The 26,773-nt window shown below is 49.5% G+C and overlaps 2 protein-coding genes across 13 annotated transcripts; one reads left to right on the forward strand and one right to left on the reverse strand.

Annotated features, from left to right (window-relative positions):
* LOC102394989 (malignant T-cell-amplified sequence 1) lies at positions 1–835 on the reverse strand. The gene has a single exon (XM_006078302.4). The coding sequence runs from the start codon at positions 688–690 to the stop codon at positions 145–147; it is 546 nt and encodes a 181-aa protein (XP_006078364.1). The 5' UTR covers positions 691–835; the 3' UTR covers positions 1–144.
* AKR1E2 (aldo-keto reductase family 1 member E2) lies at positions 770–26,594 on the forward strand. Of its 12 annotated transcripts, none has more exons than XM_045162698.1 (11): positions 903–1,100; positions 3,135–3,235; positions 19,196–19,363; positions 20,046–20,162; positions 20,983–21,060; positions 22,713–22,835; positions 23,978–24,075; positions 24,454–24,526; positions 24,819–24,902; positions 25,847–25,929; positions 26,206–26,594. In XM_045162698.1, the coding sequence occupies exons 2-11, from the start codon at positions 3,182–3,184 to the stop codon at positions 26,246–26,248; spliced, it is 921 nt and encodes a 306-aa protein (XP_045018633.1). In that variant the 5' UTR covers positions 903–1,100; positions 3,135–3,181; the 3' UTR covers positions 26,249–26,594. The 12 variants fall into 12 exon arrangements, 2 of the variants coding, with proteins under 2 accessions (XP_045018633.1, XP_025119868.3); XR_006639976.1 differs by having other exon boundaries at positions 24,378–24,526; positions 26,206–26,257; XR_006639977.1 differs by lacking the exon at positions 24,819–24,902 and adding an exon at positions 24,603–24,776 and having other exon boundaries at positions 24,378–24,526; positions 26,206–26,241.
* Positions 26,595–26,773: the final 179 nt, after the last annotated feature.

Raw genomic sequence — 26,773 nt, forward strand, 5'->3', positions numbered from 1 at the left:
TTCGTTCCAAAACTTTTACTTGGCCTTTCTCCTTTTCTAGTGTCCTCTGAATGTCCTAAGCACTGAGGAGTGGCCTCCCTGGCGTCACTCGGACACAGGCTGGGCACGAGGTCCGGGGGGCACCAGGCGCGAGTCCTCCCAGGCTCACTTGTACGTCTTCATGTGCCACAGCCCGTCATTGAGGTAATGGATGTTCTCGATGCCGATTCCTTTGTTGACTTTCTCGATCTCGTCCGCGGACATCTTCATGACACCCACGCACAGAGCGTGCTGCTTTCCCTCCGCCATGATCGCCACCACCGTGTCCACTGCGGCGGGGAAGAGGCGGGCCCCCGGCGAGGTCAGGCCTGGGCACATGATGTTGGCTCCGCTGAGCACGAACTTGATGGCTCCCTTGTCCACCTGCTGGCGGGGCAGGATGAACGGATACTTGTGCAGCAACCTCAGCGTTGGGTAGAAAGGCCCTTCCCTTTGCCTGAAGAACAGCAGCTCCCCGTTCACCGTGAGGATTTCTATGTGCTCGTGGCATCGCACTATTTTGACCGGATCCTTCTTTGGCATGATTTGGTTCAGCCACGGTTCGATGCCGGGAAACTGCTCCATCAACTGGTTCTTAATGCCCTTAATAACGGAAGTTTTCAACTGGATACAGTTCGACACGTTTTCTTTTTCATCAAATTTCTTGAACATGATGCAGGAGTGAAGAGGACGACCACAGAAAACCGTGGCCGGGAAGCGGGGAGAAAACAGAACTACCAAGAGTCCGGCGGAGACGTTTACCGGGGGGCGGCTGCTGGAGGGGACGCTCGGCACGGCTGTCGTTAACCGGAAGACGCGCGCGCTTTACGACCTTCCGGCACACGACTTTCCGGCACGTCTACTTCCACCGCCCGGTACGGCGTCGCGCTCGGCGGCTTTCTGGGGGTTGTGGGTTCTTCTCCGGAGCCGGGCGGGTGAAAGGGCGGGACTTGAGGGAGCGGAGGAAGAGCGGTTATTCTTGCTGTTAGAAGAGAATGGGGGGTGGGGACGAGGGCTGTGTTCCATTTCTGAAACTATTTCCGTCCAGTTAAGCCGGCCGGAAACCGGAGGAACCCGGAGCGGTAAGCCCTCACCCTCCTCCTGGTCGCGGCGAGGAGTCGCGCCCTGGCGGTTACTTCTCTTCGCGGTCTCTCACGCTCGCCGATGTCGTCAAGCGCAGGCCCGAATACTCGTATACAGTTGCTGTTCGTTCTCTCCACCTGCACTCGGAGAGAAGGGGTTCTGTGGCCAGGAGGAATGCGAATGTTATAGTTAGGATTTCGGTCCTTTTTCAGTTCACTTCAGTTCAGTCGCTCGTCGTGTCCAACTCTTGGCGACCCCATGGACTGCAGCACGCCAGGCCTCCCTGCCCATCACCAACTCCCGGAGTTTACTCAAACTCAAGTGCATTGAGTCGGTGATGCCATCCAACCATCTCATTCTCTGTCGTCCCCTTCTCCTCCTGCCTTCAATCTTTCCCAGCATCAGGGTCTTTTCAAATGAGTCAGTTCTTCACATCAAGTGGCCCAGAGTATTGGAGTTTCAGCTTCAGCATCAGACCTTCCAGTGAACACTCAGGACTGATTTCCTTTAGGATGGACTGGGTGGATCTCCTTGCAGTCCAAGGGACTCACAAGAGTCTTTTCCAACATCACAGTTCAAAAGCATCACTTTTTCCCCCGCTTAGCTTTCTTTATAGTCCAACTCTCACATCCATACATGACTACGGGAAAAACCATAGCTTTGACTAGACGGACCTTTGTTGGCAAAATAATGCCTCTGCTTTTTAATATGCTCTCTAGGTTGGTCATAACTTTCCTTCCAAGGAGTAAGCATCTTTTAATTTCATGGCTGCAGTCAGCATCTGCAGTGATATTGGAGCCCCAAAAATAAAGTCTGCCACTGTTTCCACATCTATCTGGCATTGAGTGATGGGAGAGGATGCCATGATCTTAGTTTCCTGAATGTTGAGCTTTAAGCCAACCTTTTCACTCTCCTCTTTCACGTTCATCACGGGACTCTTTACTTCTTCTCTTTCTACCATAAGGGTGGTGTCATCTACATATCTGAGATTATTGATATTTCTCCTGGCAGTCTTGATTGCAGCATGTGCTTCATCCAGCCCAGTGTTTCTCATGATGTACTCTGCATATAAGTTAAATAAGCAGGGTGACAATATACAGCCCTGATGTACTCCTTTTCCTATTTGGAACCAGTCTGTTCCATGTCCAGTTCTACCTGTTGCTTCTTGACCTACATACAGATTTCTCAACAGGCAGGTCAGGTGGTCTGGTTGTAGGGTAAGAGAGTTAGAGAAGGAGAGGTTTGGAAAAAGAAGGAGACCAGCACTTTAGAGGAACAGATAACCTTTAATGAGGCGAGAAGGGGCAGCAGTCAGTGAGCTGCTGCACTAGCCCATCCAGTACTCTCACCTGGAAAGTCCCACGGACGGAGGAGCCTGGTGGGCTGCAGTCCATGGGGTCGCACAGAGTCGGATACGACTGAGCGACTTCACTTTCACTTTTCCTTTCATGCATTGGAGAAGGAAATGGCAACCCACTCCAGTGTTCTTGCCTGGAGAATCCCAGGGATGGGGGAGCCTGGTGGGCTGCCGTCTATGGGGTCGCACAGAGTCGGACATGACTGAAGCGACTTAGCAGCAGCAGCAGCAGCACTAACCCAAGAAAAGAGTAAGTATGTATATAGGCATATATGTGGAAAGCTACTGTCATAAGGGACCCTCTTCTACTCCAAGGTTATTCGGAGTAGTTATCTCTTAAATGGCTGGGGCAAGGAATTCTGGAGATTGGCCAGAGGCTAGGCTGGGCTGGGAGCTGGGTGTAATCAACCTTATTGTCCGTTTTTTTCCTTGGGGTGAGAGAGTTCTTTGTTTTCACAGAATGGTGGGAGGACCAGGAGGGGGCTTTTAACTCCAGGCCATTTTGAGGCGTGTAACTTTCCTTCATCCCAGACCCTAAGGAATATATATAGAAAGAGAAAGAGAGGTGTATGTTGCTAATGTTCAGGGCTTCTTCCTGCTGATAAATGAGGTTCAGGGGATTGTGGTCTGGGAGGAAGGAAGTCTTAAGGCCTGTAGTGTTGCTTTTCTATTCTAGCCCTCAGGGTCTCAAGCAAAAGAACAGTCTTGACTTGGTCTCGGAAAATGGCTCGGATTCGGTCTTGGAGAAATCCCTGGAAAAGATTAAACGGGCCAAAGGTGAGTAGGAGGATGATAAAAATGAATGGTCCGAGAAGGCATAAAACCCAAAGCATCCAGTTCCAAACTGTTAACCATGACTGCCAGGAGTTGCTTAATCTCTGGCGGGTTCATGAGGCTCGATCTGTAAGGTTTTTTGCAGCTCCTTGGGCAATAACGGACTGGTTGGCATAGAAACAGCAGGATTTGTCTAGAAAAAGGCACAGACCACCCTTCTCTGCGGTGATCTAATCTCCTTCTGTTTTTGTAATACTATGGCTGCCAAGGAATCAAGTTGATTTTGGATAGTTATTAGGCCTTGAGCTAATTTCCTGGAGGCTGTCTGATAGGTCCTTAGAGAGTGTCTAGTAGTTTTGGATGGAGGTGGTTAAGCCAGCGGTTCCTTTTTCAATTTCAGCCGCTATTCCTAGCCCTACTAAGAGGGGAATGAAATGAATGGCTCGTTTTATTCACTTGTGGATGAGAGGAATAGGCAAAGGCTGATCATTGGGGGCTATTTAAAGGTTTGGATTGGAATATACCAGGGTGCAGGTCCCGGTCCAGTTAGTAGGTAGACAGAGGTATGTAGACGTCCCACACAGGAAAAATAGGCCAGGTGTCATAATACAACAGCTGAAGTTGATGGCGAAGAGGAGTTGGGGGGTGGGGTTTTGATCGTTCGTTCAAGGATGCTCAGAGACCCTGCTAAGGTGGCCCCAACAGTGGGAGAAGTGGAGGAATATGCTGAGGGAAATCACCCTGTAAAGGTTAAAGAGTGTCCTGTAGGACCAGAAACATTATATATAGCCTTTCCAGTGGCAAACAGTAAGGTGGAGGTATGGTTGCACGTGGAGTTAGGGATTTGTGCCCATGGGTTGGTCATATGAACTGTTTATGGAATTTCTAGATATGCAAAAAGGAGTTGATTGTAACAGTGTTACTCTCTAGGCAATAGGGCCTCCGATTGAAGGTTTTTCATTGAAGGAAGAAAGTTCAGTGAGTAAAGATTCTAAGAGTGTGTCTGAATTTCGGATTTGGTCACTTGTGTGAAGCTATGTAAGATATGAGATGAATAAAGGCTCTCCACGGTATGAGTGGTGTAGGGACATGTTACCTGTGGTCCAGTTGAGGATGAATGTGGGGAGGGCTGAATCTCACATGGATGGAGGGCTGTCTCATGGATAGACATATCTAGCAGTCTTTAGCCAGTTGTGTGTTAGAAGCATTGAGAAGTGTATGGGTTAAATTAAGGGTCCAGAATAGATAGTTGAAATTAGGATTTTGAAGGAGTTCCTGGGTCACAGGAAGAAGGGAGGATAAGAAGAAGATGTTAAACAACATTTGGGGAAGTGAGTATAAGATAGATTACTATGGAAAAGAATTGGATTTCAAAGGGGTAAAAGTTATAAAAGGTTCCCTGTAGTAGCCATAGGGTGGAGATGTAATCTTCAGCAAGTTTGAACGTGAATCCTTGAGGACTCGAGACCCAGATATCTGCCAGAAGTTGTTCCAGGAATAATTGAAGCCGTGAAACCTACAGGCTCATCCATCTCCAGTTGAGGCCGGTGGAAGCTATGAGAACTTTAGAGTTGTAGGGCCTGTGTGAGAAACTTGATAAGTATTAGTCTGGCAAGCATTTTCATCACTGGGCTGCATAACCTTTTTTAACTGGGTGATGTGACCCAAGGGGTAATTTCTTTTAATTTTGTAGCGGTAGGGGTCAGCAGAATTACCATGTAGGGACATTGCCATTTTGGGGTTAAGTCTGAGTGGGACTCAGTTGTCATACAGACTTTTATTATCTCCTATTTGAAGGGATGGGTATGGAAAATTGGTGTGTGGTCGAGGGAGTAAGTCATCCATATGTTGCCAAAGGGCATCTCGTGTCTGGGCAAGTAAAGGAAAAGGAAGGTGAGAAGGCAGTTTGGGACCGTCCTGGGAAGGGGAAAGACCCAAAGGTATTATGGGCTTCCCATACATGGCCTTGAATGGACTGATACTTAAGGGTTTTTTTGGTAAGGCCCGGACCTTTAAGAGGGCTAAAGGGAGGCGTTTAGTCCAATCTTGATGAAGTTCGATTGTTAATTTGGTCTGAGTTTTTTTTAGGACTCGGTTGGCTCTCTCAACCTTATGGGAAGACCAGGGATGATAAGGAATGTGAAACTGAAAGGTGGTTGTTGAATTCACGCAAAGACACTGGGATTCTTGGCCCCCGGAGGAGAAGAATTCAATCCGGGGCCAGAGATGAGGCTTGATCGCTCAGAGCTTTTGGGTAATAACGTTTTTTTAAAATATAAAGGAGATATAGAAAGCTTCTGACATAGGCATCAGAAGAGGGCAGAAAGAGTGCCCCCCTGCTAGTCTTCAGCTGGATGTTATATAGTCACTAGCAGTCTGTTAATGAAAGAAAGAATGTCTTAAAACTCAGAATGGCACCAGGTTCCTCATCCATAAGATGTATTTTGGGATAATCTTGGCATCAAATGGTTTATCCTGGGCCATAAAATGATTAATTTGAATCTTGAAGAAGGGCAGACCACATAGTTTCATTTACATAGATTAGGGGAACAATATCTCAGTATAACATACTGGTTTGTCAAGTAGGTTCTGAGCTGAGAGGGAACCAACTTGAAGACAGAGTTTGGGGGTAAATGCATAGTACATTAGCATAGCTTAAGACAAACATTTCCATAAGAAAAAGGCTTTGGTTATCTCTAGGTTTGAGAATAGTTAACTTCAGGTGAAACCAGGTGTCATTATGGCAACACAGTATTTTAAGAGAAACCTCCTCCTTTTAAATTTGTATAGAGAAGAAATTTGTATAGTTTGTTTCCTCCTGCCGCTTAAGAGAGATAAAAATGTCTGACACTTGCAGGCTATTTTCTCCACTTGGAGACCCCTGGCCTTCCTGCCTGTTACTCTCTCAAAACCTCCAAGGAACTTGAAGGGCTTGTGCAATATTTTGGGTGATTTGAGATGTGAACTCGGGCCTGTTGTCAGACTGGAGGGAGGAAGGCATTCCAGACCTAGGAAGGATTTCAATAAGAATAAGCTGAGCCATAGTAGGGACTGGTTTGTTAGTAGTCAGGAAAGCTTCGATCCATCCAGAAAATGTATATACAAAGACTAGGAGAAATTTAACCTTTTTTACGGGTGGCATGTGGGTGAAATCTACCTGCCAGTCTTGTGTGGGAAGATGTCTGCAATTTGGTGGGTGGGGAAAGAAGGGAGGCAAATGTTAAAATTAGGATTTGTCTGCTGACACATGGTACAAGTTTGAGTCAGATTATTTAAATAAGTCATATCGTCCTTAGTTCAATACAGTTCTGAAGGAAAACCTTAAGTATTTTTGCAGAGGGGTGGAAAAGGGGATGCAAATATGAAAGTAATGTGCGGATGTTAGGCTCGTCAATATGGGGCATAATAAAGACAGGACTAACAGAGGCCGCCTGCCGCTTTGTTTGGTGATCTGCTATACTGTTGTAAAAGGAGATAGGATTATGTTACTGATGTTCCCAGCAATATATTACAGCAGCTTGTTTTGGGAGCTGAGACGCATGGAGGAGTTCAGAAATAAAAGAAGCATTGAGAATAGGTGTGCCCTTCTGAGTCAGGAATCCCCTCTCCCTCCAGATTATAATGTTAGAATGTAATATGTTATAGACATATATGGAGTCAGTGTAAATGTTTATCTTTTGGTCTTTGGCTAGGGTCAAAGCTTGTGTAAGAGCTATCATTTCAGCCTGTTTTGAGGATGTGTGAGCTGGGAGTGTGGCTGACGTGATGATGCGAGGAGGGATAACTTTGTCAGGCTGTCCCTGGACTATAGTATATCCAGCCCCAAATGGGGCTTGTTTCTGAGCACTATCATCTATGAACCAGGAAGGGACTGTGGGGTCAGTAAGGGACAGATCGGTTATATGTTCAAATGGATTAAGTGTCATATCTAAGGCCTGAACACAGTCATGAGATAGGTGTTCTGGATCTGGTGTAGGGAGTAAGCTAGCTAGTAGGATTAAGAGGTTTATAAGGCATAAAAGAAAGGGATGGGTCAAAGAGGTGTCTGTGGAGGATCTATAGTTAAGCAGGGAGCAGAGAAAGGAAAGCCCGATGAGAGAGTAAATCTTAGATGGAATGAGGTGAACATACATTTAGAGTAGCATTTCAGGTTAGTTTTTGGGCTTCAGGAATTAAGAGGGTGGTTGCAGCTAAGGCCTGGAGACAAGGTGGCCATCTGAGCATGACGAGATTGAGTTGTTTAGATAAGTAAGCTAGAGGCCCTCATATGTGCGCAGTATCCTTAAGGCATGTCCTTGTCGAGGATGTACAAAAAGGAAAAAAGGCTTGGTGTAATCAGGTAAGTAAAGAGAAGGGATCTGTAGCAAATGTTTGATAAGAGTCTGTATTGGAGTGTGGAGAGAGGTGGGGGCCAAGAAGGGTTCATCTACGTTTCTTGGAGTAGCTTGCTAGAGAGGTTTTGCGTGGAGGGCAAAATTCAGGACCCATATTCGGAAGAAGTTTAATAGACCTAATAGAGAAAGAAGTTCCCTTTTGGTTTGGGGCCTGGGGATCTGTGTCAAGGCTTGAAGTCTCTGAGCTGGAATTATTTTGATTTGGAAGTGAGAAGCAATCCCATGTAATTGACAGTGGTGGAAGCACTTTGTGCTTTGGAGAGTGAGACTCTAGCCCCAGTTGCCTAGGGCATTTAATACCTTTGCAGTGTGGACTAGGCAGATACGGTGAGAAGAACTATATAACAATAAATCGTCTATATACTGGAGTAAGGTAGTAGAGCCTAAGCCTAAAGTTTGTAGGTCTCTTTGGAGGGCTTGACCAAAAAAATGAGGGCTATCTCTAAACCCTTGTGGTAAAACGGTCCAAGTTAATTGTTGACATCGATTTGTGTCTGGATCTGTCCAGGTGAAGGCAAATAGGGGCTGTGAGGAGTGGTGTAGGGGTATAGTAAAGAAAGTATCTTTTGGTCCAATACCGTGAAGTAGAGTGTCAGGGGGAATATGTGAGAGAAGGGGTAGGGATTAGTGCCCACAGGGTATATGGGTATTATGGCCTGATTGATCTTGCAAAGATCTTGAACTAGATGCCAGGAGTGGGTCCCATTTTGGCTGCCAGTATAGGAGTATTATGAGGAGAATGATAGCCCGCAAAAGGCTGGCTTTGAGCAGTCGGGAGATTATTGGTTTAAGTCTTTGTTGGGATTCTGTGGTCAGGGTATATTGAGTTTGGGTTATTACCTGAGGGATTTTTAAGAAAAACCTGTACAGGGGAATGGTGTTGGGCTACCAATGAGGATTCAGTGACCCAGACCTGAGGATCTATCGGGGGAAGGTCAGGGGGGGCAGATTTTGGGAGGGAGGGCTGGCCAAAGGTTCGGGTGCCATTTCGATGCAAAGAATTGGTACGGGATCTAAGGATGGGAGGTTTATAGAAGTTTTCAGCTTAGCCAGAAGATCACGTCCCATCAATGCCATTAGGCATTGAGAAACTACTTTATAAGAATGTGTTAGTGTTGTTTTGTCAAAGGAACAAAGGAGAGGAGGGGTTATTTTCGGATAAAAAGGGATGCCTGAGACCCCCTTTGATGGCCACTTGTGAAGGTTGGAGAGGACCCTTAAAGGAGGATAAAAGTGACAAGTCCCAGTGTCTGTTAGGAATGAGACTTTGTGTCCGGCCACTGTGCCAGTTACCCAGTGCTCCGAGTCCATCTGTATGTGGTGGACTTGGGGTCTGGAGCTTGTGCTCCGTCACTGGAATAACTGGGGCACAATTGGATCATCTCTTACCTCATCCGAGGAACCATGGTCTGGGGTGCCAGGGCCCCCTTCAGTCTGGTTCCCGGCTCATTGTTGTTGGGCCTGGGGTGGACCCCCAGATTTGGTGGGAAATGTCTGAGGACAATCCATTTTCCAGTGGCCCCATTGTTTGCAGGTGGGGCAGGGTTTGGTGGGTGGCTGGGAGTTTGGGCAGGACTTAGCCCAGTGTCCCATTTGGTTACATCTAAAGTAGGGCCTGGAGGGTTAGGTCCCATATAGGTGGGACGAGGTGGATGGGCCAAAGGAGTTGAATTTTTTTCTTGGACAGCTGCAGTGAATAAAGCATATTTGGCCTTTCGTTCCTTTTCTTTTTCTGCTTCTTTCTCCCTATTGTTGAAAACTTTAAAGGCTGTTTCTAGGATATCTTGCTGAGGGGTTTTGGGGCCTTTCTCCAACTGGCGTTGTTTTCAGCGAATATCGGGCTGACTGGCTTATGAACTGGACGTGTAGGTACAGAAGTCCAGCAGGGGTGGAAATATCTAGTGTATTTTTGGACTGCGTCAGTAAGCCATGAAAGAAAAAGGACAGGATTTTCATCTTTTTCTGGACTCACTTTGCTAGTCTTATTGTAGTTAACATGAATGTGAGAGTTTTTTAGCATTCCTTGTAGTAAACAGGTGATCATATGATGCAGGTACCGGATGCTGGCATCGCTTTGATGTGTCCATCGTGGCTCAGTTAAAGGGACTGCATTATCAGCCACCGGATTAGTCCTGTCTTGATTATGGAGCTGATCAGCATGAGTCTGGGCTGCCTGTCATATCCATTCCTTTTCATCAGGGGTTAATGTGGCATTTAGAATGTGATAAAGATCATTCCAGGTCAAGTGATAGGCTTGTGTAAGGCAGAGGAATTCTTCTCTATACCTAGTAGGATTTTCTCAAAAAGATCCCAATTTTTCTTCAGTTTGGCTCATATCAGAAATTGAGAAAGGCACATGAACCCATAGTAGGGCCCTCCGGTCCTGCTACCTCTTTGAGGGGAAGCATGTGTTTGCTTCAGGTCCTGGCTGATGGGGGGTGGGGTGGCAATCTCTTTGGGGGTTTTGGAGTCATCGCTTCCTGTTTTGGAGGAGGAAGGGCTAGAGGATGGGGTCTCGTCTCTGGAAGTTTTCTCTCTGGGTGGTAGGGAGGAGGCTCATCTGCCAGGTTAAAATCAGGGGCTGGGGGGTTAGGGGGCCTTTTAGGGGCTTTAGATTTGGATTCTTTTGTAATGGAGGGGGAGAGAGAGCAGAGGATTTGACAGGTAGAACAGTCCTTGCAAAGAGAAGGATGACTTCTAAGGTCCCAGAAGACTTGAATATAGGGGACCTCCGACCATTTGCCATTCTGTGTGAGGAAGTTTGTGAGATCTGATAAAATATTGAAATCGAAAGTCCTGAACTCAGGCCAGTGGTTTTGGTCATCCAGTTTGTATTGAGGCCAAATTTGAGTGCAAAGTGACTCGAGTTTATGAACCTTGAGATCGGTCAAGAATAGAGGTTTGAGGTTTCATTTTACTCAGGCCAAGGGAGAGTCCCATGGGACAGATTGCCTTGACCCCATAGCAAATGGCTAGCGACTGTCCAGTGGAGAGAAAAGGGTCGTCACCTAATCTTTTAACTAGGCAGAGAGAGAGAGGCTCTGAAGGAGGGGAGGGGCGTCCTCCACGTGTACCTCCCCAGAGGACCTTTTGGCTGGAGGGTTCTCCAGGAACCTAGAAAGGAGGATAGATAGTCTATGGCACCCTAGAGTACCGTCTGAGCTTACCTGGGCTTTTGGGTCAGGTGAGAATTCGTGGTGGATGGAGGTAGGTTGAATGGCAAAAGGCCTCTGTCCTAGAGTTGGTTGGTCTCGTGGAAAAGAAAGTGTAGAGAAAAGAGGAAGAGAGAGAGAGACCAATATTCCTTGTGTTACGTGAAAAACCAATAAAGCCCTTACACAGGACTTGTACCGCTCAAGAAGGCACAGGATGTCCTCTCTAGGAGGTCTTGAAAGTCCGGGTGGGAAAGTGAGCTCGGCAGGCTTCCATGCTCCAAAGAGCTGGCTGTGGAGAACGTGAAGAAGTCTCAACCTCCCAGGTTTCAGCAACAAAAAATGTAGGGTAAGGGAGTTAGAGAAGGTGAAGTTCGGAAAAAGAACAAGACCGGCACTTTACAGGAACAGATCACCTTTAATGTGGCGAGAAGGGGCAGCAGTCAGATTAGTGAGCTGCTGCGTTAACCCAAGAAAAAAGTATATACAGGCATGTATGTGGAAATCTACTGTCTTAAGGGGGCCTGTTCTCCTCCAAGGTTGTTAGGAGTAGTTATCTCTTAAATGGCTGGGGCAAGGAATTCTGGAGGTTGGCCAGAGGCTGGGAACAGCTTGGAGTTGGGGGTAATCTACCTTAGTGTCCATTTTTTTTTTCTTTGGGTGAGAGTTCTTTGTTTTACATAGACTGGTGGGGAGGACCTGGAGGGGAGTTTTAACTCTAGGCTATTTTGAGCCAGGTAACTTTCCTTCACTGGTAATCCCATCTCTTTAAGAATTTTCCACAGTTTATTGTGATCCACACAGTCAAAGGCTTTGGCATTGTCAATAAAGCATAAATAAATGTTTTTCTGAAACTCTTGCTTTTTCAGTGATCCAACAGATGTTGGCAATTTGATCTGTGATTCCTCTGCCTTTTCTAAAACCAGCTTGAACATCTGTGCAGATGTTCCTGGTTCACATATTGTTGAAGCCTGGCTTGGAGAATTTTGAGCATTACTTTACTAGCGTGTGAGATGAGTGCAGTTGTGCAGTAGTTTGAACATTCTTTGGCATTGCCTTTCTTAGGGATTGGAATGAAAACACCTTTTCCAGTCCTGTGGCCACTGCTGAGTTTTCCAAATTTGCTGGCGTATTGAGTGCAGCACTTTCACAGCATCGTCTTTTAGGATTTGAAATAGCTCAACTGGAATTCCATCACCTCCACTAGCTTTGTTTGTTGTGATGCTTCCTAAGGCCCACTTGACTTCGCATTCCAGGATGTCTGGTTCTAGATGAGTGATCATACCATCATGATTATCTGGTTCGTGAGGTCTTTTTTGTATAGTTCTTCTGTGTATTCTTGCCACCTTTTCTTAATATCTTCATGTGCTTCTGAAGCCTGGCTTGAAGGATTTTGAGTATTACTTTGCTATCAGGTGAAATGAGCATAATTGTATGCTAGTTTGTACATTCTTTGGCATTGCCTTCCCTTAGGATTGGAATGAAAACTGACCTTTTCCAATCTTGTGGCCATTGCTGAGTTTTCCAAATTTACTGACATATTGAGTGCAGCACTTTAACAGCATCATCTCTTAGGATTTTAAATAGCTCTGCTGGAGGGTAACACTTATGGTTAAATATTGATAATTTAAAAATTAACTCAAAATTAATTATGAATTGTTAGAAGAACGAAAATCATGATACAAAACTCAGTCTTTCAGGCCCAGGGTGTGTCACTTCCCAAGTCTTATGAGCCCCCACTCAGTATCACTTTCTTTTCTCATGAAATTGGAATAATACAGTGTGTACTTCACAAGGTGTATAGGGGCAGTAAGAGAAATACAAGATATAGCATGTAATGGACTTAACTAGTAATAGGAAACAGTGTAGTATATATTAAAGTATTTATTTTCAAAACAACCTTTATGCAATAGTGATAAGACTATACTAGATATGTACCAATTTTACAGAAAATTAAGTCAAATGGTCAAGAGATACCCAAATTCAGTTTTCTATCAGTAATCTCAAGGGAGTATGTAATAGAGACATGGCGATTATGTTGTGAAAATGATGAAACCAAGTTAGAAAACTTCTCAGCTTCCTCAAATGTCTTAAAATTTGGAACTTGATTCCTACACTTCAGTTCAGTTCAGTTGTTGAGTCGTGTCCGACTCTGAGGCCCCATGGACTGCAGCACGCCAGGCTTCCCTGTTCATCACCAACTTCCAGAGCTTGCTCAAACTCGGGTTGTGTTCATTTCAGAGTTCACCGCATACAGCTTTCAGAAATGACCACTAGAGGGCAGGAGACTCAAACGAAGTTTACATACAGCTCAAGAATCAAGTACTCTTGCCTGGAAAATCCCATGGACGGAGGAGCCTGGCAGGCTGCAGTCCATGGGGTCGCTGAGTTGGACACGACTGAGCGACTTCACTTTCACTTTTCACTTTCATGCATTGGAGAAGGAAATGGCAACCCACTCCAGTGTTCTTGCCTGGAGAATCCCAGGGACGGGGGAGCCTGGTGGGCTGCCGTCTATGGGGTCGTGCAGAGTCGGACACGACTGAAGCGACTCAGCAGCAGCAGCAGCAGCAAGAATCAAGTTCTCCATTTTAGGAGTATTTTCAACTAAATAGGTAACAGTTTTTTATCATGCAGTTGTTTTACCTCAGTTGTATTTCCTAAATAAACCCATCTCTGCAGAGTCAGAAAATATTTCCCAAGCTCAGGGGAAGCACATTATAATCTACTTGATTTGCAATTTGTGGATTTTCTCTGCGTCTACAGAATAAACAATAATTCCTTCTGAAATGCTATCTATTAAAAAATTAACCGTCCGTTTTTGACCTGTTGAAATAAATATGAAAAGTCCCTTTTCTCACATTGTTTCAAAGTGTAAACTATTTTTGAAAATTTAAAACATGTTATTGTAAAAGTAATCTCACAACAGCCAGTTTTTAATAACATCATCTATCTCATTGCTCCATTGCACAGGTAACACTGCCAAGTTTCTTATTTATACTGCAAAAATGGTCTCTGCACTCCGCGCATATAGATGGATAGGGAGGACACCGGAAGTCACGTGCACACCATGTGGGGATGCCCAGAGGAAAGGGCCGCACGCAGGGGCTTAGGTGTTCTCATTCCCAAAGCACACCCAAAGGGAGGGTTTGGCCTTGACCTCAGGGTATTGAACCCTCCCTTCTCTGGACTCCGCCCACCTCTCTGGCTCTAATTGTCTCACTTCCCAGATTGTCCCAGCAGGGGATGGGCTCAACTGCATGAGCCCCACTCAGTGTGGGCACGGCCCAGGCTCCTGGACCCCTATTCCGTGGGTGGAAGCAGCAGGATGAGCTCCAGGTCAAAGGGCCTCCCTCCCACATGCGGACTCAGCGAGGGTGGTGAGGCAGCCTAATCTCCTAGCTTGTCCAGTGCACATGCACACATCTAGCAGCGCGCGAAAGAGACCCCGCTTGGCCGAACCCCTGTCCAATGTACCAACGGCTTCTATCCCGGCGGTTACCGCACGGCACCAACGGCCGCAGTACTGCGACCCCACAACCCCAGGGACCCACGGACCACCCCACACCAATCAGCCTGGCTGAAGACCAGGGGACGTGAAGTCACAGAATAACCTCCCACACGTCCTGCTGTCCTGGTCCCACTCTACCCCTCTCCCCGCCACCAGCGGCCAGTTCCCTGCACCGCTAGGTCAGGAGGCCCGGAGGTGGTGTAGACAGGGCCTGGGCAGGGGAAAGTCAGGCCATCCCTTCCCCTCTCCATCTCTTCTTCAGCCTCTCCCATCTTTTCTGGCAGGACCTGGGACCCACACCAGGTCCAGCCTGGCCCTGGCCGCTCCCCTGGCTGGTGTAAGGGGCTGAAGGGAGCCCTGAGAGCAGCAGCTCCACAATGAGGCCCGAGTGTTAGGAGTAATTACTGTTATTAGGGAGCTCTCCCAGGCACTTAGATCACCCCAATTTCTTGATGAGCCAGGCATGGGTGCTCAGGGTCACTCAGCTCTAAGTGACCAAGTCCAGCCAAACTAAGCCATCACGACGAAGCTTGCCTGTGACTGACCCCAGAGGCCACGCCCAAGAGGTGTCCCCCGAGCCCAACCTTGGAGGGGAGTCTGTCTTGGGTGCTGGAGCACGAGGAGGGGCACCGCAGGCGGGGACTCCCGCAATGGCTCCGCCCACTCCCACCTGCAGACTGAAGGCTCTGCAGGGAGGGTCTCACCCCCGGTCCCGGGAGATGCGACCCCGTGTCCACCGTGTCCCGGCTCCCCGGGTCCCCAGGTTGCGCTCTGCTCCCACGGACTCCGGGAGTTAGAAAACATTCCCAGGACTCGGAGCACCGGGTCACCAACGGGGAGCTAAGGCCACCAACTCTTGTATGGTACCGCAGACCCTCAGGGTCCCAAGCCGCCCAAGCACAGCAACTTGTAGTCCCTCTGGCACCCTGAAGCCGTACCCCCCCGCCCACACCAGCCCCCCCCCCGCCCACACCGCCCCCCCCCCCCACGCCAAGGGAGGGGTCTCGGGGGCCTAGCCTCCTCCCAGGGCTCAGAGAGAGGGACACCAAGCCTCTCCCCGCTGCCCTGGGGGTGACCCGGTCCAGCCGCCCCTGCGAACCTTGGGATCCCCGCCGAGATCCCGATGCTGAGAGCAGGGGAGGCGTTGCTAGGAGACCGAGGGCAGGGCTAGGTCCCTCCTGCGCTGTCTCGCCCCTCGCCGGCGCGCGTCCGTTCCCCGAAGCCCCACCCTTGGCCCCTACAGCTGGGCGTGTTCACCGCCTAGCGTGCTTTGGCTTCTTCCGCCGCCCCGCGCCGTCAGCCAACCCGGGTTGGCCTCTGTTGCTACCGGCAGCCAGTCCGGCGTCCACTCGGGTAGCGGCCCCACGGAGCCGCGCGGGCAGGCGGGGACGCACTCCGAGCTATGGAGGCGATACCTCCTGTCCTGGGCCTGGGCACCTGGAAGGTGAGGCGGCCTCTTGGTCGAGGAGGGGCGGCACCTTCCTTCGACACGCCCCTGCGTGGAGAACCACCTTCCTGGGGACACCTGCAACAGCCTCCGCAGGTCCAGCTGGTCGCTGGCACCTGCCGGGGGCTCGCCTCTGGCTTTTGGAAATGGAGTGTTTAGTTTAGTCATTAGGTTTTCTAGAATTGGGGGTTGTCCTTCCCAATCACTACTTATTTCAGTTCAGTTCAGTCGCTCAGTCGTGTCCAACTCTTTGCGACCCCATGAACTGGCACGCCAGGCCTCCCTGTCCATCACCAACTCCGGAAGTCCACCCAAACCCATGTCCATCGAGTCAGTGATGCCATCCAACCATCTCATCTTCTATCGTCCCCTTCTCCTCCTGCCCTCAATCTTTCCCAGCATCAGGGTCTTTTCAGATGAGTCGATTTTTCGCATCAGGTGGCCAAAATATTGGAGTTTCAGCTTCAACATCAGTCCTTCCAATGAAGGACTGATCTCCTTTAGGATCGACTGGTTGGATCTCCTTGCAGTCCAAGGGACTCTCAAGAGTCTTCTCCAACATCACAGTTCAGAAGCATCAATTCTTTGGCGCTCAGCTTTCTTCACAGTCCAACTCTTACATCCATACATGACCACTGGAAAAATCCAGCCTTGAGTAGAAGGACCTTTGTTGGCAAAGTATTGTCTCTGCTTTTTTATTTATTTGTTCGTTTATGTCTGCGCTGGGTCTTCCTCACTGCCTGGGCTTTCTCTAGTTGCTCTAGCTGGACTTCTCATTGAGGTGGCTTCTCTTGTTGGGGAGCCAGAGCTCTAGGGTGTGTGGCCTTCAGCAGTTGCAGCTCCCTGGGCTCTAGCGCACAGGCTCCCTAGTTGTGGCACACAGGCTTAGTTGCCCTGAGGCATGTGGGATCTTTCCCGATCTGGGGTCAAGCCCGTGTCTCCTGCAATGGCAGGAGGCTTTTTTGCACTGAGCCACCAAAGAAGCGCCCCCCGCCCCAGCCCCGCTGCATTATAATTGTTCAGGGAAAAAAAAAAAAAAGTCTGAGAAAGCCCAGAAGAAAAGATTGTCAGGCTTGGATAAGAGCAGGAAACTGTCACCTGACGAATCAGAGCAGCAGCCAACAGGAAGATGGGGAAGTGTCTCTACCAAAGAGACAGGAAAATGCTGTCATTGCCAACTTGGTTTTAAAAAGAAACTTTCAAACTTTTTCTTCCCAGTGTAAAAACCTGATAGTGGAAGTTCAGTTAAGTAGCTCAGTCATGTCCAACTCTTTGCAACCCCATAGACTGCAGCCCTCCAGGCTTCCCTGTCCATCATCAACTCCCAGAGTTTGCTCAAACATGTCCGCTGAGTTGGTGATGCCATCAAACCATCTCATCCTCTGTCATCTCCTTCTCCTGCCTTCAAACTTTAGTGGAAGTACTTTGGACTTTCCTCTACTTTGTCTTTTTCTAATCCCTGTCAGTGGTTTAGACAGCACTAATTATAAAGCCTTTCAAATTTGCTTTCTTTTTAAAACAGTCTTTAATAAAAAGATATTTGTTTAAGAATTCACATAGAAAGTTATTGGTTGCTGGTGCTAGTGGTAAAGAATCTGCCTACCAATGCAGGAGACATGAGACAAGGGTTCTATCCTCAGGTCAGGAAGATCACCTGGAATAGGAAATGGCAACCCACTCCAATATTCGTGCTTGGAGTATCCCATGGACAGAGGAGACTGGCAGGTTATGGTTCATGGAGTCGCAAAAGAGTCAGACATCAATGAGCACACACAGGAATTAGAATGATCACCCTTACTCATCAAAATATTATTTAAATTATTTCTTCTATCCATTTACCAACTGGTAGAGGTCAGGGATGTATTAATAGTTTAATTTATTGTGGTCGAGTAAAACAAGTTGAAAGTATTTCCTCTTGTCAGAAGAACTTTGTTTTAATTGGTATGAATTCTAACTGGAAAATTTTGTAAAACTCTGTGTATTGTGTTTAATTGCTTTATTTAAAAAAATAGTTATAGACCAATTGAGCTTTATTTTTTCTTAAGTTTTTCTAGGAATTTTTCCATTTCATTTCACTTTTCCAAATTGTTGGCTTCTAGTCATTGATAATGGAGAAGGCAATGGCACCCCACTCCAGTACTCTTGCCTGGAAAATCCCATGGACAACGGAGCCTGGTGGACTACAGTCCATGAGGTCGCTAAGAGTCGGACACGACTGAACGACTTCCCTTTCACTTTTCACTTTCATGCATTGGAGAAGGAAATGGCAACCCACTCCAGTGTTCTTGCCTGGAGAATCCCAGGGACGGGGGAGCCTGGTGGGCTGCCATCTGTGGGGTCACACAGAGTCAGACACGACTGAAGCGACTTAGCAGCAGCAGCAATCATTGATAATAGTTTCTTAGGTTTTTAAATATGTATTTTTTATCTGTATATACTGCTTTTTTTTCATGTCATTTTAAAAAAACGTGGTCTCCCTAGTCTTGTCCAAAGTTTGTCTACTTTAGGGAATCCCCTTGAGGTCCAGTGGTTAGGTCTCCACACTCCCACTGCTGGGGGCCCTGGCTCAGTCCCTGGGTGGGGCACTGAGATCCCGTATGCTGCACTGTGTTGCCAAAAATTAAAAAAAGACAACAGCAAAAAAAAAAAAAAAGATTTTTCAAAAAATCAACCACAGGCCTTGTTGGTCTTCTCTATCAATTTGTATTTGATGTTCATTATTATATTCATTTTCTCTTCCTTCTGATTTCTTGGTGGTCCTCCCAACTCTGAAGTGGATGCTTGGTTCATTAGCTCTCATCCACTCTAAATGTGTTCTTATTCAATGAAGACCATTATGACAGATGCATTTCACGGGGTAACGTGACGTTCAAGGGAGAAAGCACCTTGTGAGCTGAGACCCCTTGTGGTTTAGTGGTTGTGTGAGCCTCTTCCCTCTTCCCCCACCCCAGGCCCCTTGCCTGCTAGAGCAGCTCCCTTTACAGAGAATGTTTCTTTTCTGAACTTGCACATTGCTGATGCCATCCATTGCATTCCTTTGGCTTCTGGCAATGCTCTGTGTGGTGGGTTGTCTTTGTGTGCACCTGTCTGCTTTTACACTTGGGCTGATGGCCTTTGTGGGTAGTGGGTGAGTCTGTTCCTCCTTGCATCACACCTGTCATCATTGTTCATCCTAAATTTATTTACGCACCTTCATTCCAGTAGCACAGCCTCTAGCTCAGTCATTTGCAGGCACCAAACATGCCTAAAGCATTTTCCCCAAATAAGTAAAGGAATTTGAAATTAGATTATCTATAAATTCTTTCTGATGCTGATGTTCCTAATTTTAGGATGGATGAATATGAGTACCAACTCAGTAACTTCACTTTTTATGGCTTGTTGACTCTGTGTTCTAGAGTGAACAGGGGTTGTTGGGGTCGGGCTCTCCTGAGTGCAAGTGGCTGACTTCTTGTCTTGTAGGCGGCTCCAGGGGAGGTAACAGAGGCTGTAAAAGTGGCGATAGATGTGGGCTACCGGCACTTGGACTGCGCCTACGTGTACCACAATGAGAATGAGGTCGGAGTGGGAATCCAGTCCAAGATCAAGGAGGGCACGGTGAGACGGGAGAACCTGTTTATTGTCAGCAAGGTAGGATTTCCCGTATATAGAGAGAGGGCCACTGACCACTCAGGGCTGGGCTACTAGATGGTGGGAATGGCACGGGGAGGGTTTTCCAGTTTCCTTTGGATGAGTCGATCTGTACTTGAACCCATGAGACAGGACTTGTGCAGCTCCATGCACAGGCTGGGAGCATTGCAGGTCAGGGGGGTCAGGGACAGTGTGACATGAGCAAAGGCACGGGGCATGGGACACCATAGGTGCAGGGACCCCCCAAAAAGCTTGGCTGGCATTCCCAGATGAAAAACTGTTAGGCAGCAGAGAGCTGCCAGGTTGAGGAAGTGGACGGGCTGGACTGTGGAAGAAGTCAAGATGTCGTCTAAGAAGTTCACTCTTTTCCCCTTAGAAAGGAGCATGGTTGAAAGTTGTTACGTAGGGAACTATGTTGTATAGAAGCGAGGCTGGTGTGGTTTTGAGGAGATTGTAGATGCTGTGTTTGCACAGGAGATAGGAGACGCTGACAGCCTGAACAAGGGCAGCCATGGAGGATCCCAGGGTGCCCGAAGGACGTGTCACTGCCCCACTGTATTTACTGCCAGGGGGTCCCGGATGCCGCGCATCTTGCAGATCCTGGGCCAGCGGGCAGGGGTGCACTCACAGCTCCCACGGGCTCCGTGGCCATTGTGTCTGTGCTTCCTCCCTGCCCCTGCAGCTCTGGTGCACCTGCCATAAGAAGTCCCTGGTGAAAGCAGCCTGCATCCGGAGTCTGAAGACCTTGAAGCTGGACTACTTGGACCTCTACCTCATGCACTGGCCCATGGGCTTCAAGGTACAGGACGGCGAGGCCCCCGTAGGCCACACCTCCCTTCCTGGTTGTGCCCTGTCATCATTCAGTGAGCACACAGTTCCCTCGGGGCTCAGCTCTGGGGAGGCGTGGGCTGGAGGACCTCAGAGCCCCAGGCTCTAGTGCCCTACAGATTCTGCCTCTCAGCCTGTCCTTTCATTTCATACACAGGGCTCCCCTTTGACCTGCCTTGGGGGGCTATACCTGGTGGGGTAGAGGGGTTGCAGACCAATCCCTGAGGCTGCACTGAGGTCTGGCTTTAGGTTTTTAAAAATTTCCCGCCATCCTTCTCTGGCACTTCCCAGGTGACACTAGTGGTAGAGTCCACCTCTCAGTGCAGGAGACGCAAGAGGTGTCGGTTCCATCCCTGGCTCAGGAAGATCCCCTGGAGGAGGAGGTGGCAACCCACTCCAGTATTGTAGCCATCTTTCTCTGCCCTGCACCTCCCAGCACCCTGGTACTAGTTGATTCACTATCTCTCACCATGATGGGGATTCTAAGAAAAGAGGGAGGATCCTACCAGTGGACTTGGGAGATGGGGCCCTTAGGACATGAAAGACTCCATTTTTTTTTGCCTGAAATTGCCAAACAGTTTTATGGCCGCTGGCAAGGATTCCAGGTCTTCCTTCCTTGTTGGGTGAGTGGTGGGCAGCGACGTTCAGAGTACTGGAGAAGGTTAGCTGTGTGTTGGAACGGAGCCAGGCTTCCTGCCCTCTGGTCCAGTGTTCTTCCCTCCCTTCCTCCCTGTCCTCTCCGGGGGTCACTATGAGCCCCCAGTGAGTGCCTTTCCTTCTGGCTCTTGCAGTCTGGAGAGGCAGACTTGCCGGTGGACCACAACGGCATGATCATCCCCAGTGACACGGACTTCCTGAACACGTGGGAGGTAAGCCAGCCCCGCTAACCGTCTCCAGAGGGAACCGTGAGGCCTGCAGCTGCCCGTTCAGAGGCCCCTGGTTTGCAGCACGAGCTGAGGACGAGCACCTGATTAAGGACCTCAGCACGGGTCGGTCATCTTTCTGAAGCACTTTAGGGATAGCTGCTGCTGCTGCTGCTAAGTCGATTCAGTCGTGTCCGACTCTGTGCGACCCCATAAATGGCACCCCACCAGGCTCCCCCGTCCCTGGGATTCTCCAGGCAAGAACACTGGAGTGGGTTGCCATTTCCTTCTCCGATGCATAAAAGTGAAAAGTGAAAGTGAAGTCGCTCAGTCTAATTCAGACTAATTCAGACTGTTTTGAGTAAAAAAAAAGATCACATGGTCTTTACAGAAAATATAGAAAGTGTCAAACATACAGAAAGAAGGAAAATTTGAAAACCTGTGTCCTGGTGGTGACCACGCTGCCATCCTGTAGTTCCCTTTAGTGCTTTGTCAGCATTTCGGAACCATAACTTCAGCGGCAGGGGATGTCTTGGGGTGGGCAAGGAGAAGTGGAGGAAAGGATAGCTTATTTCAAACCAGAGTCCAGATAGAAAGTGCTGAGGTGGAAGCAAGTCGGGAGCATGGCAGTCGGGGCGGTGGGTGTGGGGCGCTGGGCAGTGGGCGGCCAGCCTGGGAGGAGGGCTCCTGCCTGCAGGGTGTCCAGTCAGGCTGGCGGGTGCCTGTGACCCCCACGCAGGCAGGGAGGGGTGGAGGCCAGAAGGGGAGGTTCACACTGGAACTTGCAGAGTTCAGGGAGACGAAGTGCAAGCTCTTCGTGTGGGGTGAGGGGTGCAGGCATGGGGTGTGGGGTCATCCAGGCAGAGTGGGGAGGGGGCACAGATGGGGAGGCATGCGGGGCCAGGTCAGCCTCTCCTCCCCTTTCATCAAACAACCAAATCAGTGAAACTGAGCTCACCTGGCCCGTCTGTCCACTGCATGGCCTGTTCTCAAGGATCCAGGTCAAACCCTGGGCTGTTTGTGTGGCCCAAGTGAGGGTCTGGGCAGCTGTTGCCGCTTCAGGGAGTCACAGGGACCCCGGGACCCTGGTCACCAGCCGTGGCCGCTCAGACTCACAGCTGCCTGCGCCTGGCACCAGGCCGTGTTCCTGGTCAGTGAACAGCAGAGCTATTCTGCCCTTGTCCCTGAAGACGTTAACTGGCACTGGGGCAGGAGCTGAGCACAGGTCATGGTGCTGAAGCAGCTTGTGATCCAGGTGACGAGGGGTGAGTAGGTGAGGCAGGTGTGGACGCCCTGCGGACACCAGGTGACAGGGGCCCAGTAATGGCGGCCCGACCTGCTGCGTTTGCTCGACGCCAGCCCTCAGCGAAGAGCTCTGTATGCATCTGCTCACATGGCCCTTAAACAGCCCCATGACCTGGACGGGGTGGTCCCCAGTGTGCGGGTGAGGAAACTGAGGCTCGGTGAGGTCCCGCGGTGTGCCCACTGCCCCCAGCTCCTAGTGGTGCAGCAGGGAGCAGACCTGGAGCACGGAAGTGCTGGAGAAGCCTTGAGGGAAATACTGTCGAACAGCGGGCAGGGCCGTTATTTGGACCCTGTGCGGGTTACCCGTGGGGCTGGCCCAGCCCAGATGCCCCATGGTTCTTTTTCCCCTCTAGGCCATGGAGAACCTGGTGGCCGCAGGCCTAGTGAGAGCCATCGGGGTGTCAAACTTCAACCACGAGCAGCTCGAGAGACTTCTGAATAAACCCAACTTGAGGTTCAAGCCGATGACCAACCAGGTGAGCGTGGGGCCAGCTCAGAGGCTATGGATCAGCTTTTCAGCCATTACCTCCAGGAGGCTGCAGGGGCCACGGAAGAAAGGGTGGATTGAGAGGTGTAGGTGTCTTCCCCAGGGCTGTCAGCATCACGAACTGGGAGCAGTCAGGCAGGCAGTGGTGAGGGGGCAGAAGATCCCCGGAAGTCTGATCTGGTGAGGTGGTGCCCCCAGAGCGAGGGCCTGAGCTGAGCTTGGCTCCCGTGTGCAGCTGTGGGTGCATCACCAGGTGCGTTCAAAAATGGAGTGGTCCCAGTGGCCCCTACCCTTCACCAGTGCTGATGCTCCAAGGTGAGTGGGCTTCATGGGAAAGCACTGGGACCCCCCTGCTCTCCAGCCTGGCACGTTGTAGCCTGAAAAGCATGGACGAATGGACGACCTTCAGCCCAGGTCACAGACTGCCGAGAGGTTAATGCAGAGAAATGACTACTACCGGCAGGAGTGTTGAGTTCCCTAGACAGGCTGGCACTGCAAGTAGAAAGGGCATTCTTGCAGTACTTTATTTTAAACTTTTTGTTAAAGTGTTAAGTCCATACAAAAAAAGTGCTCACATAAGAAAAGAGCTTGAGACCATCTCATAAGCTGAGCCTGGCTCTGACCAGCATGCAGACCAGTAAACCAACGCGACCAGCCCCACTGCCTGCCGGAAGCCCCTGGATGCTCCTTTCAGTCCCCCCTCCCTCAGGAAGGGCAGCCACTCTTCTGATTTCCAGCAGCACTGAGGAGTGTTAGCACTTGGTGCGGAGACACCATGCTGCCTCCCGCACGTGGTGTCTGTGTCCTGGCCCTTCACTCAGCCTTGTGCCTCGTGGGCTCCACACCCGTCTGTGACCATGGGTTGCCGTTCTTCTCTGTGTGCATAGAGCAGATGCAAGGCCAAGGTTTTTACCTAAAGTGATGGGGCGGCCTCGCAGAGCAGGGGAGGTTTAAGTGCTCCTGATGTAGGTCTTCCCAGCGGGCTGGTGTCTTGGGGACCACAGTCCAGGCTTTTCTGCTTCCCAGTGGAGACACTAGAAGTGGGTCCTAGCTTAGCAGTGACCGGGTCCAGGAAGGAATGTGGGCCCCTTTTCCGGTGGACTGTTTTCCTGGTGAGCTGTCATCTTGTAGATCGAGTGCCACCCATATCTCACTCAGAAGAACCTGATCAGTTTCTGCCAATCGAGAAATGTGTCCGTGACAGCTTACCTGCCCTTTGGTGGCTCCAGGTAGGGATGCTCCAGGGGCCCTGAGTCGAGCCCCAAGCAGGGAATGGCTGTACCCAAGCTAAGAGGTCAGAGGGGCTGAAGCACGGAGACCCGCGGCCCCGTGGCCTCCAATACTGCCGCCTGGTTCTTGAGAAAAAGCACCAAGTGTATGTGAAAAGCTGTGTGTCTAGTTGCCTCCCCTAAAACATTAGCAGTGGTTTGTCTGAGTGGGAGGATTTGAGTGGCAGCTTCTCTGCATCATTTAAGTTTCCTGTGATGAACAAGTATCATGACAAAAATACATCTAGATTTTGTGTTTGGAGGAAGCGTGAGGTTTTCCTAAAGAAGGAAGCATGTTCATTTGCCCTCGTGGCCTCTGCCCTGTACTCTTCTCTCCAGTGGGGGGATGCATCTGATGGAAGACCCTATGATCCAGACGATTGCTCAGAAGCACAGGAAGTCCGCAGCCCAGGTAGGCGGGGGTTGCCACGTCCTGGCTCCACTGTCTCATCATTTGGCGATGGGGCGTGACAGTGATTTCTCCTTAGGGTGCATGCAGGTCCTCCGAGCTTCTCCCGCTAGAACTGCTCAGAGAATCCCAGTTGGGTTTCTGAATGACTCAGAATGAAAGCACTTGCAGTACATGCTCCCGCCTCGGGCTTCTGGACTTTCACTGCACGATAAAGCATGACCGTCGGGGAAAGTGCTGAGCTCTGACCCCGGTAATGCCCTGTGTCTGATGTTGGATGTTTCTTTCCCCGCAGATTTTGATCCGATTTCAGATCCAGAGAAACGTAAGAGTGATTCCCAAATCTGTCAACCCAAAGCGGATTCTCGAGAACTTCCAGGAAAGTGCTTCCTCCTTTTGAATCACATGGCATCGGAGGCTTTGGGGTCTCCTCTTAGCTTGGGGAAGGGGTGTGCTGATGTCGAGAGCCAGCAGCCACACCCCCTGTGGCTTTAACACTGCAGGGGTGTCAGGGTGAGGCCTCTGGAGTAGAGACAGACCCTTCCTAGCCCGGAGCTGTCGGAACTGAACTGGATGGAACAGGGGGTGGGGGTGGGCAGGCAAGGCTGCAGCTAGAGTTCTCTCGAGGCTGACCCTCACCCCAGTGCCAGCCACTGCACCCAGGCTGCCCCAGTCCTGATGTGTCGGGGCTCCAGCTGTCTCTCCAGGCAGAACTTTGGTTGCCACTAAGTCTCTGATTTCTACCCTGCAGGTAGAGGCTAGGCCAGGCTGTGTCCCTCCCCCGGCCCCAGCTTCTCAGCTGCGGGCTCAGGGTTGGCTGTCCCTGAATGGACGGGCTCTTAATGCAAGCAAGGGTCATAGTCCGCACGTGTGTTAGGGATAGGAAGAGGGGAGAGCTGCTTAGAATACTGCTTTCGAAGGACTAAAAAGAAAAACTACACAGTGAGCATCAGTGCCTCCAGGGACCAGGGGTCTCCCTCACCAAGTGGGTGTGTGGAAGAAATGTTTTTGGTCTGTGTTTCTTGGGGGGTTTTGTTGGTTTTGTTGTTGTGATGGTGTTTTATTTTGTTTTGTTTCATCTTGTGTTGTTGTTTTGGTTTGCACGTTGGGAAAATTTCTATTCTGGAACATCCCTTACCCTGTGGGCCACACGCAGGGCATACCTGTCTTCCCAGGGATTCCTAAGCAGCAGAGGCTGAGCCCGCCTGGTTTTGGTCCAGTGTCACAGGAAGTCTGATCCCCACCTGTGTTTTGCAGCTGAGGTGGTTCAGCCGAAGATCTACCAGACTAAGTTCCCAGTGACTGTTTTCTTCTGGTTTCCAGGTGTTTGATTTTGAATTATCAGAAGAGGATATGACTGACCTCCTTGGCCTGGACAGGAATCTCCGTTTGTCCACGTTCCCCATGTAAATATGACTCCTTTACCCTCCTTCCCAAGGAGGGGGAGCAAGGTCCAGATTGCATGACTGCTCCCTGCAGAGGGCTTTACCACCTTTGGGGTTAAGTTAACCTTTTCATAATTCTCTCCTGTCTAAGGACAGGCCACTTTGGAGGTAAATTATAAGACTGAGTCCATACACTCAGGAGTTTAAACAATATGTTAAGTGTATTTTTTCAACATTTCTCTTAAAAATATTAACCGTTCTCTGCTTCTATCTTTGATCTGTTTTTCTCTTTTTCAGAACTGAAAATCATAAGGACTATCCCTTCAGAGCAGAGTTCTGAGGACCCTGCTCAGCCCAGATGAATCCTCGCCGACGCAGGGCAGCCCTGGACAGGGCAGGGGACACAGCTTGATTTGGGTGGGCTCCCTGAGACGTCCCAAGAACTGAATATGGTTTGTGCCTGAAGGTGGAGGCTTCATGAGAGCAGCGATCACTCTCCACCGAGACCCATTCAGGTTTTTGAATCCGAGGAGCCCACAGTGCGCTAGGTTCTCACAAGTGCACGCGGCCTGTACCCTCAAACAAGGATATTTGATGACTCGTGAATAATTTGCCTTCACATTAAAAAAAAAAATCATGCTATGGCAATGTTGGAATGTCTACAGTATAAGGAACCTCCACCCCCATCACTCAGCTTCAGCCATTGTCAGTCCCTGGCCCTTCTTGCTTTGTCTCTGATCCTCTGTTCCCTGCCAGTACCCCCAGATGGTTTTAAAGCAAAATCCTTACACAACACACAACAAATGTGCTCAGCTGCCTGCCACTGTCCCATCCCTCACTGATGCTAACGTGCTGCCATAGGGGA

Source organism: Bubalus bubalis, chromosome 14, assembly GCF_019923935.1.
Source record: "Bubalus bubalis isolate 160015118507 breed Murrah chromosome 14, NDDB_SH_1, whole genome shotgun sequence".
In the NCBI taxonomy this organism is placed as follows: Eukaryota; Metazoa; Chordata; class Mammalia; order Artiodactyla; family Bovidae; genus Bubalus; species Bubalus bubalis.